The 18078-nt window shown below is 56.7% G+C and overlaps 1 protein-coding gene across 3 annotated transcripts in view; it reads right to left on the reverse strand.

The window, feature by feature from the left end:
* BRD1 (bromodomain containing 1) overlaps positions 1–17767 on the reverse strand; it is a 36304-nt gene extending 18537 nt beyond the window's left edge. Inside the window, exons 1-6 of one of the 3 annotated variants that reach the window (XM_014450132.2) lie at positions 17247–17767; positions 15434–16814; positions 5563–5719; positions 1841–1972; positions 1337–1465; positions 603–915 (exon numbers count right to left, since the gene is read on the reverse strand). In XM_014450132.2, coding sequence (XP_014305618.1) covers positions 603–915; positions 1337–1465; positions 1841–1972; positions 5563–5719; positions 15434–16800 — 2098 coding nt within the window. In that variant the 5' untranslated portion in view covers positions 16801–16814; positions 17247–17767. The other 2 variants (XM_023748746.1, XM_023748747.1) reach the window with 2 other exon arrangements.
* Between the last annotated feature and the right edge of the window lie 311 nt (positions 17768–18078).

Below are 18078 nucleotides of genomic sequence, written 5' to 3' on the forward strand. Positions count from 1 at the left end.
CCGGAGCCTGGGGGCGGAGGGCAGCCCAGCCTCTGAGGACAGAAACAGCACAGGCAGCTCTGCCGTGTCTCGCACAGAGGGAGGCGGCCTGAGTCCTGAGGCCCTTAATGCAGCGCAAACCGGGAGGGGGAGTGGGAGGGGGAGGGGGCGGAAGCCAGCAGAGACCGGATGCGTGTGCTGGTTTCTGGGCCCTTTCAGCAGCTAACAGACCCAGCCTGGGCGCAAGGCCCCAGTAAGCTGCTCCCAGGGCTGCGTCAGCTGGGCCGGGGCTGTCCCATACGGGCCCCGCCACATGAGTCTCTCACGTGGGCACCTAAACGTGGCTGGTCTGAATGAAGAGAGGGGCTGTGACGGTGGCAGAGGGAGGAGGCGGCAAATGGCAACTATCCCCAGTGGCTTCTATAGTGACTGCGTGTCAAATCCTCAATACGCCGGGCGTGCTGGGTCCGAGGGACACTACGGAAATAAGCCGCCTTCCTTCCCTTTCTTCGTGCGGCTCCTAGAGAGCCTAGAGCGCGTGGGGCTCGCATCCCAGGCCTGCTGGGCGGAGCCGGCCAGGCTACAGGTGGCTCTCCCGGCACCCGACCCGGACCCGGGCTTACCGTCCTCCCAGGAGAAAGGCCGCCGAGGGGCCGCAGCAGGCCGCTCCGGCAGGTGCACCCCCGAGGCCGCCTCGAATCCAATGCTGTCCACCTGGCGCCGGGCCTGCCGCAGCACAACGCCGCCCTGGTCGCGCAGCCGCACGGCGGCTCGGTAGAACACCGTGTCCTTGGCGTTGTACCGCATGCAGTTGTCCACAATGAGGTCGAAGTCCTCCTCAAACTCGGGGAGGCTGCTGTACCCTTGCGCCTCCAGCCGCTTCCTCATGGTGGAGAAGTCCATGGGCTGCTTGATGTGCTCCAGGTAGTCGGGCACCTGATCGCAGGAGGCACAGCACTTACACGCGGAAAGGTCGTTGCCACTCCAGAGAATTCACACGCCCACACGGAATCTCACGCGCACGCACATGCAACACGACACGCCTGAATGCACACACAGCACACAGGACTCACAGGAGCGCACGGCAACACTGAGACATGGCACTCGCACCCCCTCCCACGGGCTCTGCTGACTCAGCTCCTTCGCTGAAACCAGAGCCACGACGCCCCCGCTGGGCAGACCCCCACCTGCTGGGGTTCTCAGCAAGAACGTCCCCACCGCGTCGCTAAGACTTTACAGTGAAACGGGCGCCTTCATAGCGTAAGGACTCGGTGAGAAGAGGGAGGACTCAGGAACACAGGTGGCGGCGTCCTGCGGTCAGTGTGGACGGGGCGGGGCGAGCGGTCAGCACACCCACCTCCTTCAGGCTCACCGGCTGGGCGAATATGCGAGCCGGGTCCTTCTCCTGCAGCTGGTCCAGCACGGAGCGCAGCAGCACCGTGAGCGGGGTCAGCCGCAGCTCCAGGGCCATCTGCTCGACCTTCACCTGGAGGACAAGGGCGCTCAGCGCGGACACACACAGGTGACCTTCCTGTTGCAGAACTGCCCAGCGCTGACACTCGGTCCACAGCCAATACAAGTGCCTCATTTAAACCCTAACTCCTGGCGGCCTCGGTCAAGGCACCTCGCGAACGGTGCCACCCAAACACCCACCAGGTGCCGGCCAGGGTCCCGCCTTCCCTGGCCCCATGTGTCCCAAACACCACACTGGATGCCACCGTCGTCCTTCAAGGAGGCAATGTCCCCCTTCCATAAAGCTGCCCGCAACCCAGGGCACCGGGATGGCGGAGGGCCGGGCCCAAGGACCGCAGGCCCAGAAGCCCCCGCCCGGCGAAGCCCACGGCCCCGCGACGGGCCTCACCTGCTCCCGCTTGAGCTTCTCGCGCTTGCGCAGGAGCTCAATCAGCAGGCGTGCGCGCTCCAGGTCATGCCGCAGCCGCTGCCAGTACTTCAGCTTCTCTTTGGCGGCCTGAATCTCCTCGTCGTTCTCTCTCTGTGAAAATGAATCAAAGGCTGAAAGTCGGCCGCAGATGCCCAGGGAGGCAGCGGGGGCCCAGCCCCCCACAGCGCCGAGCAGCGCGGAGTCAGCGGGTGCAGGCTCCACCATGCGGGCACACCAGGGTCCCTACAGGTGGAGGGCAAGGGGCCTCTCAGGACCCAAAACGCTGAAGGGCCTGAGCCGAGAGCAGCCACTCGCCTTGACCTTGAGACGGGGCAGGGGTCCCACCTCCTGGACTCCGAGAATCAGCAGCAGCCGAGGAAAAACAAATACACAGAAAACACCCAGGCCGGACAGGTGGGCCTGTGCTCTGGACACGTCATTTATCCATCTCCATTCTACCTTTCAACACTGAAAAGATTGTACTGAAAAGTCAGAGAAACTGAGGAGGTGCCAGGACACACGAGGCCCACCCAATGCACCTCCAACAAAGCTGACCCGGTCCGACCCTGGCGGAGCCCTGACAGCCCAGCAGGACTGTCCCAGCGCAGAGAACACCACCAAAGGCGCTCCGTGTCCCGGCCCAGGCTGGGCCCAGCACTCCAACCTCCTGTCCTACCTCCCCTCCTCCCTGGGCTCCACACAGCCACCCCCATGCACTTCCTCACACTTCCTTGCCGGTCCCCCGGGTGTGCCCAGGGCCCTGGTCCTCACGCACGCTCACCATCCACTCTCACAGCAGCTGCCCATCCTCAGTTCCTCCTGGGCCCGCCTCCTCCTGCTGACTATTAACACAGCACCAGGGTCCACGTGTAGAGCTAGGCCCACCTCCCAGTGTCCTGTCTGCTGAAGGCCCGACCTCTGCCCAACCACAACCCAGAATGGACCCAGCACAGACAGCAAAGGAACTGCTGGGACAAGCCCTCGCCTCCCCCTGAAACCAGCATCTCCGGGCAGGCCCAGGCCCATGTGTGTGGCCCGCCATTATCCTGGTTCCATGGCTGATGAGAACCCAGGTCTGCACCCCACCTCCGTGTCCGACCCCCACAGCGCCTCGCTGCCCTGCGCCCATCCACCTGCAAAGGCCAGGGCCCTCCCACACATGGAGGCCGCGCAGGCTCTGGTCCCAACCGCCTGCTACACCTTTCGGTCAGCACATCCCAATGACGTGCCAGCTCCGGCCGGTGGTCCCATGGCCGAGAGCCCAGCACAGCCCTGACGGGAACACAAACTCCACTCCCAAGTGGAGGGACGAACACGCAGCACGTCAGCTAAGCAGGCATCTCCAACAACCTTCAGATCCCAGGGCTGAGGGTGGACCCCAGAGGCCCAGGCTCTCCGTGAGTGCAGGACGCCCACAGCAGGCACAGGAGAAACAGGCACGTGTCCAAAGCAGCCAGCAATCCCCATGCCAGACGGAGCAGGCAGCTGACCACTCGGCAGGCATGCCGCCCATCAGGACGCTCACAAAGCCCAGCCTGAGCTACGCGTGCGCCCAAGGTAGCCAAGACCTGGGTTAGGGAGCTGGACCCTGAGCCAGCATCTCCGCCCAGCAATCCTGGTGGTCCTGGCACCTGGCAGGCAATGCCTTCTGCAGAGGCCTGGCCCACCACGCACTCCGTCCCTCGCCATCGCCGAGACCACATGGGCCTGCACACAGCCTGGGCTGCAACTCAGATGGCACTGGACACCCACACCCGCCCTGAACTGCCGAGAGGAGAGACGGCCCAATCATCACTCCCTCAGGAGAGCGGAGTCCACGCAGCAGACCCCTCAAGCCCAAGACAGAGAAGGGTCAAGGCCCACCCATCTCAGAGGCCCAGAATCTTAAGTTTTCAAAATGTATAAAAAAAAAGACATTAGATCTAAATTTTAAAAAACTGAGCATTTAAATGTGTTAATACTTAAATTACCTGTCATCACCACAGAATTCAGAAAAGTTAAGATGAGGGACTCCCTAAGAATGACGTCGCTGTCCAGGCCAGGCAACATGGCGGTGAGGGACAGGCTCAGCCCAGGACACTGTGACTAAGACGACGGGACGGCACAGAGATGAAAAGCCACATTTCGAGACGTAAGGAGATGAAAAGGTCTTTGGCTGCATCCTTCTAGGCCCCTCCTGGGCGGCAGGCACTGTGGAGGGTGGTCACCTTGGAAGGTGGTCACCTGGGAGGGACAGGGGTTCTCGCTCGGTGTGAACAGCCCACCAGGAGTGGTGCCCAGCCCAAGAACACAGCAAAGGGAGCAAGGCGAGCAGAGGCCGAGACGGCCTGAGACACTCACCAGAGAACCCCAGTCTGCACCTGTGGATGGAGCCCTGTCCGGCCCGCCCAGAGCACCAGGTCCCACTGTGTCTAACCGTGTCCCCTTGCCTTGCTCAGCCCTAGCAACTCAGCAGCAAGAGGGACCGAGCAGAAAGCCGTTCAGACAATGGTGGTGCGGCGGACGCACAGGGCCCACTACCAACTCATCGGAGGGCAGCTCTCTGAGTGCCCAGGAGGGCAGGGGGGCAACGAGGGAACTCGGACCAGACTCCACTTTCCGCCGAGTGCTCCCAGCCTCTCGACCCAGGGAGGTGGCCAAGCCCAGAGGCCAACCAGACACCCTCCTACGAGGCTGGCCACCCCTCACAGCATAGTGAACAGACACCAGCCAAAGACTAGGGCAATGAGCAGGTGACCATTTGTGTTTTCAAATCCTAAGAGCCCATGTCTGACTTTCTAAATCCATATTTTCAGAACTGCTGTGAAATGCCACATGGCTCTACAAGCCCAGATTAAGTCCTCAAGTGTAAGAGCTTGTCTGGTGTGTTTTTAGTGCTTCACGGACCTGGTGTCTCCTCGCACAGGGCCATGCTAACCTTCTCTGTATCCTTCCAATTTAGCAAGCACAGGTTTTGTTCTTTTAAAAAGCAAAAACCACCCTAGCTGGTTTGGCTCAGTGGATAGAGCGTCGGCCTGTGGACTGAAGGGTCCCAGATTCGATTCCAGTCGGGGGCGCGTGCCCGGTATGGCTCAGTGGTAGAGGGTTGGCCTGAGCACCAGAGTCTCAGATTCGATTCCCAGTCAAGATCAGACACCTGGGTTATAGATTCAATCCCTGCCCCAGTCAGGGCGTGTGGACACAACTGATCAGTGTGTGTGTGTCTCCATCCCTTCCACTCTCTCTAAAAGTCAATGGGGACATATCCTCAGGTGAGGATTAACAACAAAGAAAGCAACATCGCTCTCACTCAGCTCAGCTCTTGCCTGCTGCCCTCCCAGTGCAGTCAATGCTAAACCAGCCTGCAGAGAAACGCCCTTTAGTAAGTCCCTCTCACACATTTCCAAAACACACACCCACCCACCCCCATGGAGCCCGGGCCTCACCTGCGGCTGCTCCCTCCCCCAGGCCCACCCCACGTGATCAGCAGTGAGGCTTCCCCTGCCCCAGACATTCCACACGTGTGCAGAGGGAGGGGAGGAAGCAGAAGCCACGGGCGGGAACATCCGGGGACACGATGGATGAGAGTTGCCTGCACAACCCACAGCCTAGCAGGCGGGACATGTGAGGCCTCCATCGGCTCCCAGGACCAGACCACACTGGGCCCGACCAACGAGAGGCCGGAGCCCGAGGAGAGAGGCCGAGGGGTGAGCGGCACGTACCTGCTGCGTGCTCCTCTGGGACTGCAGGCTGGACTGGAGCCGCCTGAGCAGGGGCGCGCCGTTCCGCGACAGCCTTTTGAGCAGCCAGTAGCTGTGGGCTCTCTCCACAAACTGCTTCTTCCGCTGAATGGCCACCTGATTCGCGATCCTATTTAATCTAAAACACAAAAAACTCAAGAGTTCAGTGTTAAAGCAGCACATCAGCATGCTTTCCTCGTGGAGACTGGAAACGACAGTGTTCCTTTCCATAAACCACACGTGTTCACACGTGTTTCTCCCTCATCCACGGCACATAAATGCTGCCTCTGCTGAACAGAGCCCACCCCCTCCTGCCGTCCACAGGCTTCATCCACTCTTAAGTCACTCTGTCTATCAGATTTAACACCTAAAAAGAAAGCAACGCTCTAAACATTCTTAATTCCTCCACCTGACGCTGTCCCCATGCACGCAGCTGCGGGCACATCTTGGGGAGCTCTGTCGGCTGGCACAGCAGGCACGGGTCCCTCGAGACCAGCTGGCTCTCGTGGAGGGTGGGCAAATGCGGGGCACCAGCCGCGCTCAGTCACCTCACAGAGAAGAAGAGCTGGGACAGACACTCGAGGGAGACGCAGGGGCAGGGCTGGAGACAGGAGCAAAGGAGCTACTGCTGGCTGGAATGGCACTGGCATCTCTAGTCTCCCGGGAGACCCCTTCCTATAAAGTGCAAGGGCTTTGTGAAATGGGGGGGAGGGGGGAGGGGTGTGAATGATCCTTCAACAACCCTTCACGTTACCGGAAAGCTGCCTTTCCCAGTTACCACTCTCCTGCTGAAACAAAGAGCAACTCATCAACTTGCCTCACAAGGACACTGAGAGATAAGCTCCATCTAAACTAAAACAGAAAGCCACAAAATGCAACAAGAAGGCATTCCTCACTGCACATCACAATCACAATGTCTGGACAGCAATCAAAGACTTTTAAGACCAAACTTTTTAAAGAATGCAAACCGAAAGTCTTACAAAATAACCAAAGAACAAAACTGAGCAGACCCCCAGCTCGACCACGTCCGGCCATTAGGGTCTGCCCTTAAACACAATGGCTCAGTGCGTTTCCAAGACCGCTGGCTGGCCTCCGGCCGGGTTCTGAAGGGCAAGCATCGCTCAGGGCTGCTCTCGGCAGGCCATTCGAGACCCAAGGCCACCTGCTGTGGCGGGACACAGCTCCCGTCCTTTGGAGGGGCCTGACCCTGGGGTTTGGCAGAAGGGGCCCTGTCGCATCAAACCCCGAGAAGGCGCCAGGAGCCTCTGCCTCTACGGGCAGATCGGAGCCCAAGCTCGTGTGTCCACAGCAGGCCCTTGACCAAGGGCCCACAGGCCTGCACACTGGAGGACACCTGGTCGCACGGCCTCAGCAGGAGGTGAAGACAGGAGGCGCTGCGAACCCAGGCTCTGCCTGCAGCCCACGTGCCTGGGGCTGGGGCTGGGGCTGGGCTGGTCCTGGACACGTCACAGGTGCCTTTCTGGGTGGAGTTTTGATTTTGCCATTTTTGACGGAGTTATCAGGGAGGTGCAGTGACGTGCGTGCCAGTAAATCTTAGCACGTGCAGCTCCGTGGGTCTCTGCCCACACAGACAGGCATTCTAACACAGTCACACAGTTATGTCCACAGCCAGATAAAGCAAGGTGGATAAAAGTATTTTTTAACAATTTCAAGGCCCAAAGACATGCTGTTGGCAACAAGCTTACAAATAAAGATTCTGTCCCATGAAACAAGCCACTGACTCCTCAGGGTCAGGACTTGGGAGCCACCAGCCCCCAGGCGTGAGCAGGGCTCGGATGGAACAGACTCAGAGCTGTCCTCAGTCCTCACGTGCTTACAGAGCCTCTGCCTGCACCCAACAGCCTCCTCCCGGGCGTCACGGAGGAGCAGGGGGCTGAGCGCGAGGCGGCCCTGCAGACGCCCCCATGTGCTCCCGGAAGGACACAGAGCAGCTCGGGGAGCAGCTGTGCCAACAGTGAACACACCACCATGTCCCTCTGCACCCATCACCCACCCCAACCACCATTCGCCGCAGGTAGAGGGCACGGCACACGGGAAACCAACCACGGAAACGCCAGCCGAGGGACGGGGACGGACAGAATGGGGGCCACCCCTCCATAAACTCCAAAGGGAGAGAGACCAAGAGGGACCTTCAGAGGAGGAGGGGCTGCAAGGACCAGGGTTTTTAAAGGCGCAGTAAGCCCTGGTGATCGGAAAGGGGGGAGCAGGCGAGTCTCACAGGTGAGGGCAGCAGTGGTCCTGAGGGTGGGAAAAGGGCCCCCCAGGGGCTGGGGGCTGGCCAGGCCCTACCTTCTCAGGTGGATGGGGGTCAGGAGCATGTCTGCCTACAGCAACTCCCTAAGCCATGTGTTTACCAACTTCCTGGCTTTGTACTGTATTGTAGATTTTTTAGATGCAGTATTGGCAAGGGCCCATTGGAAGGATCAGAAGTTTGAATTTCTCAAGCCTCTGAGATCCCTTCCGCACAAGGGGTTTCCAATGAAAGGCGCGCAGGCGGAAGTGACCATACGGTTCGGGAGGGGGGGGGGGATTTTGGGGAAAAGCCCGTGGAGACCTGCCAGGAGGAGGCAGTGGCGGACGGACTCTCAGGCCAGGCTGCCCACTTAGCTTCTGGAGAAACTGCAGGTCAGTTGACAAAACATCAAGTTGTGATTTTGGTGTGTAACTTGGAAGGAAATTTTCAAAACTGAGCACATCACTGCTACAGCGAAACTGCGTTTACACAACCTACTTACACATGCGACCCAGGTTCCCAACACTCACGTCCACAAACACCAGGAGCAGAACTAAGGGAGACCCCACCTCGGCGCAGGCCCCCGCGGCTCGGCCGCCTCACGAGGAGACGCGCCCGTTACAGGTGGCTGCTGGCCCAGAAGCTTCAAGCCTGGAGTGTGTACAAGCAAGTGCGACCACCTGACTAGGAAGCAACCGCAACACGAAGTCCCGCGAGAGCGCAGACTGGCGTGGGGGCAGCAGTGGGCGGCCGAGCCCCAGCCTGAGTGGAGGACGCCTGGCACTGCCAGTTCCCCGGGACTCGCTGTCAGCAGTGATGTGCCTTTTAACACATACCCTCACTCGATGGCCCAGAAATTACACCTTCCCACTATCTGGGGTGGAAACACAGGACTTCAGCTAAAGAATGGGGACGGTGCAGCCGCTTTCACAACGACTTCGAGGGGTGCTACCCGGACGCCTCAGGAAGGCCGACGCAATGTGCTGGACATCCGGCTGACCAAGGGAGGGGAAACCTTGGAGCTCCAAGTACAGAGGTCACCGGGGTGCACATGTCCACGCCCCCGGCCAAGCCTCACCATCATCCAGACCCACCGAGGTGGCTGCCTGCAGTGGGGGTCTCCCCTCAGCTCACTAACCAAGAACTGAAGTTCCTGAGATCAGGAACTAGGCAGAGCCCAATTTTATTAGAAATCCCACCAGATGCTCACCTCTGTGAAGCAGCCTGACCTTGCCCAGCGCCCCGGAGCCCCCCTCCGTGGCCCTGCTGGGGTGGACCTCTGCAAACCAGCACCTCTTGGCCCACAACATCAGGAAAGGGGAAGGATCCGCTGGACAGAGGGCCGAGTGGACACTCGTTTGCAGCCCCCACAGGGAAGACGGCTCAGGCAAGAACAGACACAACTTCTGGGTGGGGAAGAGGAGCAGGGGGCCACATGGCCTCCCAAGGTCTCCCAGCCTCAGGTCGGAGGCCAGAAGAAACAAAGGCAGAAATCGTCCGAGATGCTGGGGACACCTTAGGCACCAAGTAGGGGACATCACCGCATCCAGACGGGGGCATGCCTGGCGCCCACCTGGCACCTGGACATATTGCCACTAGCAAGGCGGACACCACACCCGAGACGAGGCTGGCTCTACTAAAGGGGAAGGGTTGTCTTCTTTCAAAACAGAACATCTCAGCCCTGGCCAGTGTTGCTTAGTGGCTAGAGCACTGGACCTCGTACCAGAGGGTCTTGGGTTTGATTCCCAGTCAAGAGCATGTCGTACCTGGGTTTCAGACTCGATGCCAGTTGGGGCATGTGCAGGAGGCAGCCAACCCATGAGTCTCTCTCACATCGATGTTTCTCTTTCTTCCCCTCTCTCCCTCCCTCTCTCTAAAAAATGGAAAAAATATCCTCCAGTGAGGATTAACCAAAAAAGAAAGGCCACTGCACAGCTGTGGGATGCCCCGGCCACAGGAGGCTGCCCAGGACAGGGCCTGGCGGAAGGCACAGAAGCATCTTGGACCTTCCTGCTTCGAGGCCAATGGACGACGGAGCCCCTCACCGTGCCCACTTGTCCTAGGAGACAGGTCCCACGGAGGGCGGCCCATGGGATCACCCTCAGAGAGCACGCCCGTGTGCTTGCTACTTGTGCAGGGCGCATGGGACACGACGTTAGCAAGAGGTGCCTGGGTAGAGGATTGGGGTGTTCTCCTTCCTTCTGCAATAATTTATAAGCTTGAAGGTTTTCCAAGTAAGAGTTGAAATAATGACACCCCTGACCCAATTCCAGACTGTGAGTGCCCGTGGGGGTGCTCCCTCGGTCCGCCTGTCCCACTGTTGACTACTGTGTATGCCCAGGCGACACTAGGCTGGAGTTGGGGTGAGACTGTGTGGCGTCTACCCACTGTCAGTAAGTAAGATTCAAATAAACTGTCACCCCATCTCTGCCAAAAGAAAGTGAATACAGTGAGTGAAGAGAAATGGCAAAACTCCGCCGTGCTGGGGAGCTCTCCTGGGGACTGGGCCGCTCTGCGTGCAGGGGGTGCTGGCCCCGCGCACGGTGAGCACAGCAGACATGCTGAGTGTGAGGGACCCCAGGGTGGTCCTGGGAGAGACCACCAGGCAGAAGCCCCAGGAGTAGGTGCCTGAGGGTAGTTCGGGCCGAGGTGTCTAAAAGGTTGATGAGCATGGAGCACTCCGCCCACGGCACTGCACTCAGAAGCACTAATTTTAGTTCGACAGGCATCTCTCGGGAGTCAAATGCAGCCGAAGCGCACACTGACACCACGATGAGCTACGCAGGCTTTAGCGCCGGGTCTGTTCCCGGCACTACTTTATTTTCACTCACTTTGGCTCTTCTATGAAAACAAATCTGCTCACCAGATGGCCCACATCCCACTTCACTGCAGGACGCCCTTTCGGGCTGGACCAAGACAGACTCGCAAGGAGACACCCAGTTCCCCTGAATTAAAACCAGGGCAAGGGGCCCTGGCTGAGTAGCGTCATCCCAGCAGGCCAAGGTTGCAGGTTCAATCCCCAGTGTTTCTCTCTCTCCCCCTCCTTCTAAAGATCAATCAGCAAATAAATAAATTTAATAAAAACTTTAATAAAACCAAGGAAAGTGATGAAGTTGTAGGAGGGAGAGATCATTTAAGACAGCACTCAGGCCAACACCCGCACGAGGGCTTCTCGCCTGCACACTGAAAATCCTCAGCGACCAGGACACAGGCACCTGGCAATAACGGAAGCACGGCCCTGCAAGTGCACACGACCAGCACTTTTCAGTTTGGCTTTAATGCTTCTTTCCAGAGTAGCCACTACACAGGCCACTGGGGACCCTGGGGCGCTGCCTCCCTCGGCAGCAGGGCTCCATGACTGCCCCCCGCGGGCATCCGCAGGAGCACACACATGGCCCTGTTGCTAGGGGGCACCCAGAAAAGGGCTTCCACATTGCTTCCAGCATGTCTCGTGTCCCCAGTACACGGTATGTCGGGACTTTTATAAAATACAGTAAGATTAACTGCCAGACAGCAAAGCCTGTGGCCACAAACACTTGTCCAGGTACGTCCTTTATCTCCACTCCAAACTGTAATGAAGTTTATCCCTAAATTAGGAAAACAAAAACACGAAACGTGAGCCAGACCACACCTTCCGTACAGGGTTTAGCTGCATCACCTGCTTTGAAATACTTAGGTCCAAAGCACGAGTTTCCTTCTCATTCAGGCCTGGGCACCTCAGACGCTCAGGTGTGTGCATTTCCCACCTGCGAACGCTTCCTCCTGAGCCCCACGGGCAGCCCAGTGCACACTTCCTGGAGCAGGTACTCACCAGGGGCTGGACACAAGGAAGGGAGCACTTCCGACTTCCGACTTTTCAATTTGTTAGATCGTACTTTCTGTTTTGTTTACTTCAATTTCAGTAAAGCTGAAAATTTTAGGGCAGTTAAAACAGAAGCTCTTGATACAAATCCTACACTTTTTGACTCAGGTAGAAATCCAAGTTAGGTTGACGGCCCGGGCCTGTGTTGCTGAAGTGCTAGAGCACTTCAATCCCACCGGTCTGGGCCCGTGTGGGAGGTAACCAATTGATACACCTTTCGTACATCAGCTTCTTTCTCTACCTCTCTCTCCCCCTCCCACTCTTTCTAAAAATCAACAGAAAATAAAGAATTATTTTTTTAAAATAAAATCTTAAAAAGAAAAAAAAAATCAATGGAAAAACTACCCTCAGGTGAAGAATAGCCCAGCTGGCGTGGCTCTGTGGCTGAGCGTCGACCTATGGACCAGGAGGTCACGGGTTCGATTCCCAGTCAGGGCACATGCCCAGGTTGCGGGCTCCAACCCCAGTGAGGGGCGTGCAGGAGGCAGCCGGTCCATGATTCTCATCATTGATGTTTCTCTCTCCCCCCCGCATCTCTGAAATCAATAAAAATAAATAAAAATTAATAATAAAATAAGCCCTGGTTAGAGCATCTTGGGTTCAATTCCCCGGTCAAGGGCATGTACCTGGGTTGCAGGTATGAATCCCCACACCAATCAATGTGTCTCTGTCACATCAGTGTCTCTCTCCCCACTTCCGACCTCCCTTCCCACTCTCTCTAGAGATCTTCCGACCTCCCTCCCACTCTCTCTAGAGATCAATGGGAAAAATATCCTCACTCCTTGGGTAAGGATTTAAGTAATCATCATCATCATCATCATCATCATCATCATCATCGAGCCCTAACCAACATAGAGCCGGCCTGCGGACTGAAGGGTCCCAGGTTCGATTCCAGTCAAGGGCATGTGCCTTGGTTGCGGGCACATCCCCAGTAGGTGTGCAGAAGGCAGCTGATCAATGTTTCTCTCTCATCGATGTTTCTAACTCTCTATCCCTCTCCCTTCCTCTCTGTAAAAAATCAATAAAATATATTTTTAAAATAATAATAACCGATATAATAAAAGCCTCAGCGACTGTTATGGCGGAATGACTGGTCATTATGATGCGCACTGACCACCAGGGGTGTGCCACTCAGGCAGAGGCCAGGCTCACGGTTGGCGAGCCTAGCGGCGGTGGTGTGGCAGTAGCCTCTTCCGCCTCCATGGCAGTGCTAAGGAGCAGCGAGCCAAGCACCAAGGAGCAGCAAGCAGGTGGGCGGTAAGGAGCAAGGCGAGAGGGATGTCCAACTGCCAGCTTAGGTCCAATCCCCCGGGGATCAGGCCTAAGCCGGCAGTCGGACAATCCCCCAAGGGGTCCCAGACTGCAAGGAGAAAAAAAATTAATACCTGGGTGCATTAGAGGAAAAATACAAGAAAAAAAAAGGGCAGAGAACATCTTAATAGTCAGAAGAAAACTGGCAGGCGGGGACATCCCCCGAAGGGTCCTGGACTGCAAGAGGGTGCAGGCCGGGCTGAGGGATCGCCCCCGACCCCCCCCTCCCCCGCGCACAAATTTCGTGCACCGGGCCTCTAGTAAAATAAAAGTCGGGTTTACTGATCTGCAAGAGATGCCTTGGTTTTGACAGTGGTTTTCTCTGGATGAGAGGGATTATGAGCACTTTTTTCTCACTTTGTCTGAATTTACTGGTTCTGTAATAAGTATGTACTACTCTGTAAAAGAAAAAAGATTTCATTTCAGGGGGAAAACCCATGTTTCTCATTCTTAATACAAAGTAAGTGCTTGCTCTTCTCAGGACAAAACCAGTATTCTAGATGGCAGATCCCACCACACTCATAACCTATTAGATAGTGTGACGAAAATCGTGACACATTAAAACCAAACTATATAGTTTAAAAAAAAAAAAAAGAAAAGTATATATTTTAATCACAGGTTGGTAAGCATGAATTATTTTACACCACAGACATACCGGAAAACAATACAAAAAGTAATATTCAACATATTGAAGGTAATTTTTACATAATAATAAAAGTACCCTAGTACTCCGTGTGGGAAGCCCGAACTCAGGCCCTGTTCCTCATAACTCAGTCCCTGGTCCCAGAACTCAGTCCCTGGTCCTAGAACTCAGTCCCTGGTCGCAGAACTCAGGCCCTGTTTGGGTGCCATATGTGGGGAGCCAGCACAGCCATGGCATACTCAGCCCCAGGGTGCCTTATGTGCCATGCCAACTCAGCCTGGTTCAGTGACCCTGAGTGGGGGCGATGAAAGGCTTAGAAAAGACAGATATGAGAATGAAAGCTGGGTCTCGGTGGGACGCTGCTCCCAGATGGAGAGACAGCGACAGCGCCCACAAGCCGAGTCTTTATTTTATAGCGGATGCCACGAGGCAAAGTAAGGGCGTGATCAAGTTGTTTACAGCATTCTCATTAGTTTCAATCCCACTCCACTACATGCACCTGAACTCTATCACTCAGCACGTGAGGCCACGTGTTCGGACCACGGGCTCAAGCTCACAACTATAGCTGTTGGTTATAATTGTGCTGGGAGGGCTCTGCCCTCCAAGCTGGGACTTGCACGTGGCCATGAGAGGACTGTGCCCTCTCAGTAGTCCAAGGCTTGAACCTGTCCAAACACTCTGGCCGCGCCCCACACTCTGTTATCCACTCGATCTGTAAGATAAATACAACTTTATTTATATGTGACTTTCAAATAACAAGATAGTCATGTAACAACATGTATCATATCAGCTGTTCTACAAACAGACACCCATTTTGGTGTGTAACTTGGAAGGAAATTTTGGACATCAGACAAGCGCATCTGAAATCCTCACTTCACCAGCTCAATGCTTTACTTCCTTAACCAAAGGCTTTAAAGCCCCATGCCCTGCTACACAGAAAGTGTGCCACTTCCTCAAACTCAAGGAAGTGCTGGAGTGGGGACGTCTGCTCTCCCAGACTCACAGGGCACTTGCTGGCTCTCAAGTCACTTACCTAGTGGTCTGAACAAGAGCATCTGAAAGGTAACGGAGTAAGAGGAGCAGGCAAAGAGGCGGGAACAAGTTCGGGCACAGGAGCCAACAAAGGGCAAGAGCGAGGCAGGGCCTGCCCACAAAAGGCGCCAGCAGAACCCGGACCCCACCACTGTGGACCACTCTAGGTCAGAGAGCCCTGCACTGACCAGGCAATGTTCGCATCGCAAAGGAAACGGTCAAGAAAACCAGAAAGACTGTCACTCAACAGGAAGGTGGCCAGCCCTCCCTCCCCATAGCTCATGTCAGCCCCACTCTGATCTCCACCCTAGTGTCTCCTTTCTTAGCCACGCTGCTTCACTTTCCGACAAATTACTTTAAAAATCCTACAAGACTCCCAAATGTTGGTGGGAAAGAAAGGTGAGGAAGAGCATTTTATTGTCAAAGAAGGCGACCACACCTGGACTACAGGGCCCCAGACCAGTCACTGCAGGCAGTGTAGCCTTGGTCACCCTGGCAGCGTCTGGCTTACCCCATGGGCCAGTGCAGGCATGAAGAAAACCACATATCCTCCCAGGTCTAATAGACTCAAGTCTTTTGCAACATCCATGCTCCATTCACAAAGTGGTGCATGAATACGACCGCATTTCAGAGGACCACAAGGAAGCTCCGTAAACAGAAGGTACGAGGATGGTGTAACAGCCCTGTGGACCTCTCCCTAGCACCCCCATTCTAGGCTCATCTTGACCCCCCACCACCTGCACGTGCTTACCTCTGGGGGGGGATGTACGGAGCACACACAGGTGGCAGGGCCGCACAGGGCTCACTCAGTGTTTTCTTTGCCTTTTTTGCTTTCTTCCTGACCTTGGATGTGGACCTAACCGTTTTGACTGAGCTGTCTTTTCGACACACACCGTTTTTCATTTCGACATCCCCATAAATGTTCAGAGGCCTCCGGATACAGCCAGGGGGCGTGTGTACGTCACAGTAAGCGGTCTTTCTGACAGAGAAGGTTGTGGTGCCCCCAGTCAGTTCTTTCACGGGCTCCATTTTCATGTAGAGGCCGGCCTTTTGGGCACAAGTCACATGGAAGGCTGTGTAGCAGTTGGCCTTGTGGCACTGGATGCAGGCGCCCACACCCTTCTGTTTGCAGAGGTAGCATGTCAGCTTCCACCGGGCGGGAGGAATGTTCCTCACGCCATCGATGGGCTCAATGAACACTGTGTTGGCAAAGCCAACCTCGGGGATCCACAGGGCGCACACCACGTGGCCCCAGCGGTCATCGTCCGTCTTTTTGAAGGCACCTCCCTTGTTGGGACACAGCACGCAGTCCGCGGGACGGGCCCGGGACTGCAGGCAGTGCCGGCACAGCCACTGGCCCTCAGGGATGTAGGGGACCCCGTAGCACTCCTGGTGCACGGCCAGGTTGCACATGTCACAGAAGAGGATCACGTTGCTGTTCTGGCACTCACCGTCCATGCAGATGCAGCACACGGCATCCTCGTCGATCAGGGACTGCTGCTCCCCCTGCTTCTGGTTCTCGCAGTAAGACTCCTTCTCGAAGCGGTCCATCAGGAACTCAAACACGCTCTGCGACACGGCCGCCACGCAGTCGCCCTTGCGCTTCTCGTTGACGATCTCCAGCCAGGCATAGTCCTCCTCGTCCATGTCATACTCCACCTCGTTGTCCAGCTCCTCGGCGGACTTCTCCACAAACTTGTAGTACATGGGGGGCCTCCTGGGGGCGGACGGGGGGCTGTACTCCACGATCCGCACCTTGGGCTCCGGAAGTGCACTGGCAGAGGCCGGGGCGCCATGGGTGCTGGGAAGGGCCTCGCTCTTCTTTTTGACTCTGTTGTTTTTGTGGCGCTTAGTTCTTAAGCACACCGGTGGCCTCTCGCTGTTCTCTTTATTGCTGTTGCATTCACTCATTTCCTGAGCAGTGAGGTCATCTTCTAATATGATCTCCAGGGGATCAAAAATACTAATCCTGTGCAGGCGCCCCTCAATCTCTATCTCCACCATCCTTTGCGCTTGTGCGTAGGTCAGGGTCTCTCGCGTCGGGGAGTGCTTAGTACTGCATGGGGAGGAAGGGTGCCTCGCTGCAGCGCCTCGATGACATCGTCCTTTCCTCCTCATTTGGTACCGACTCCCTGGAACAGAGCAGAGGTGGAGTTAGCTGAGAAAACCACCAAGCACCTTGGGCAGAGCTGGCTGACCCACTCACACGGAGTCAAAACTTCCGGCGAACGTAGTTTTGAGGCCTCCAAAATCACTCATCCCAAGACTCACCGTCCCCACCAGGCCAATCCTCCCAGGGACTTCAGGACCAGGGGCTAGGAGTGTCCTAGAGAGGCATGTGCGCAATGAGTCCCCCGTGCCCTCTGATGCCCACTGCTCACCAGCCGCCTCCTAGACCAAGCCAAGGTCACTGAGGTGCTGGGAACAGCCCTCAGGAGTGAGTCTCCGCCCTGAGCCAGAGAAGCCCACACACAGGTCAGACTCCAGCAGGTATGGAGGTTGTGACCATGAGACAAGGGTGCTCAGCGGCTCCCTGCTCATGACCTATGACCCCCAGGACCCACCTTCTCCCCCCTGCTGCTGCCCAGGAGTGCCTCTGGAGCCCAGTGCACCGTCCTGACCGCAGCCTGTCCTCCTTCCTCTCCATGAACATGTCCTCCACACCTACGTTGAGACACAGGGCCACCAACCACACACCAAGAGCCAAGGGAGGAGCCGCATACTGACCTAAGGGACAGTCTTCACCCCCAGGAGGCCCCAACCCAGCTTCTGCGGGGCCTCGGCAGAGACCGCCATGAAAACCCCCCACGGGCAGTCAGCCGGCCCTTCCCCTCGGGGGCACTTCTCAGCTGTTGGCTTGACCAGTGCCGGGCCAGGCCCTCCCCCTCATGTACACAGGACACCGACAGCGTGCCCAGGGACAGCATCTCTGCTCCCGCTCCACAGCAAGGGCCCCCTGAGAACCCACACTGCCTGCAGAGCCCCCACTATGGGTTTGCAGGCAATGGCTCGGGTACCTGAATCCTTGGCCAGAGGTTTATCATTTGCTCCTTTCAGCCTGCACTGTCCGTCACCGACTCCCCCCAGAGTGGAACTGACAACAAGGACCGCTCTCGGACCTCTACACTCGCCTCCAAACAACGATGTACTGACAGAAAGCAAAGGGATACTTAGGAGACTGACTTACAAACTAACAGCTGCATGTGGCGGCCAGGGCGGGGCCTGAACCACAGCCTCGCCCTCCAGCTGGTCTTTGGGAAAAGCCCTCAACAGGCTTCCTAAGCCCTGAAAGCAAAGCCCGGAGCCCCTCCCTGCACTTTGTAAGCCGGGCCCTGCGGAGGGCAGTGTTTTCTCTTTTGTCCAATGGAAATCCACACTTTGACATTAATTCCTTGT

This window comes from Myotis lucifugus, unplaced genomic scaffold (genome assembly GCF_000147115.1).
Source record: "Myotis lucifugus unplaced genomic scaffold, Myoluc2.0 scaffold_1761, whole genome shotgun sequence".
NCBI classification, from domain to species: Eukaryota; Metazoa; Chordata; class Mammalia; order Chiroptera; family Vespertilionidae; genus Myotis; species Myotis lucifugus.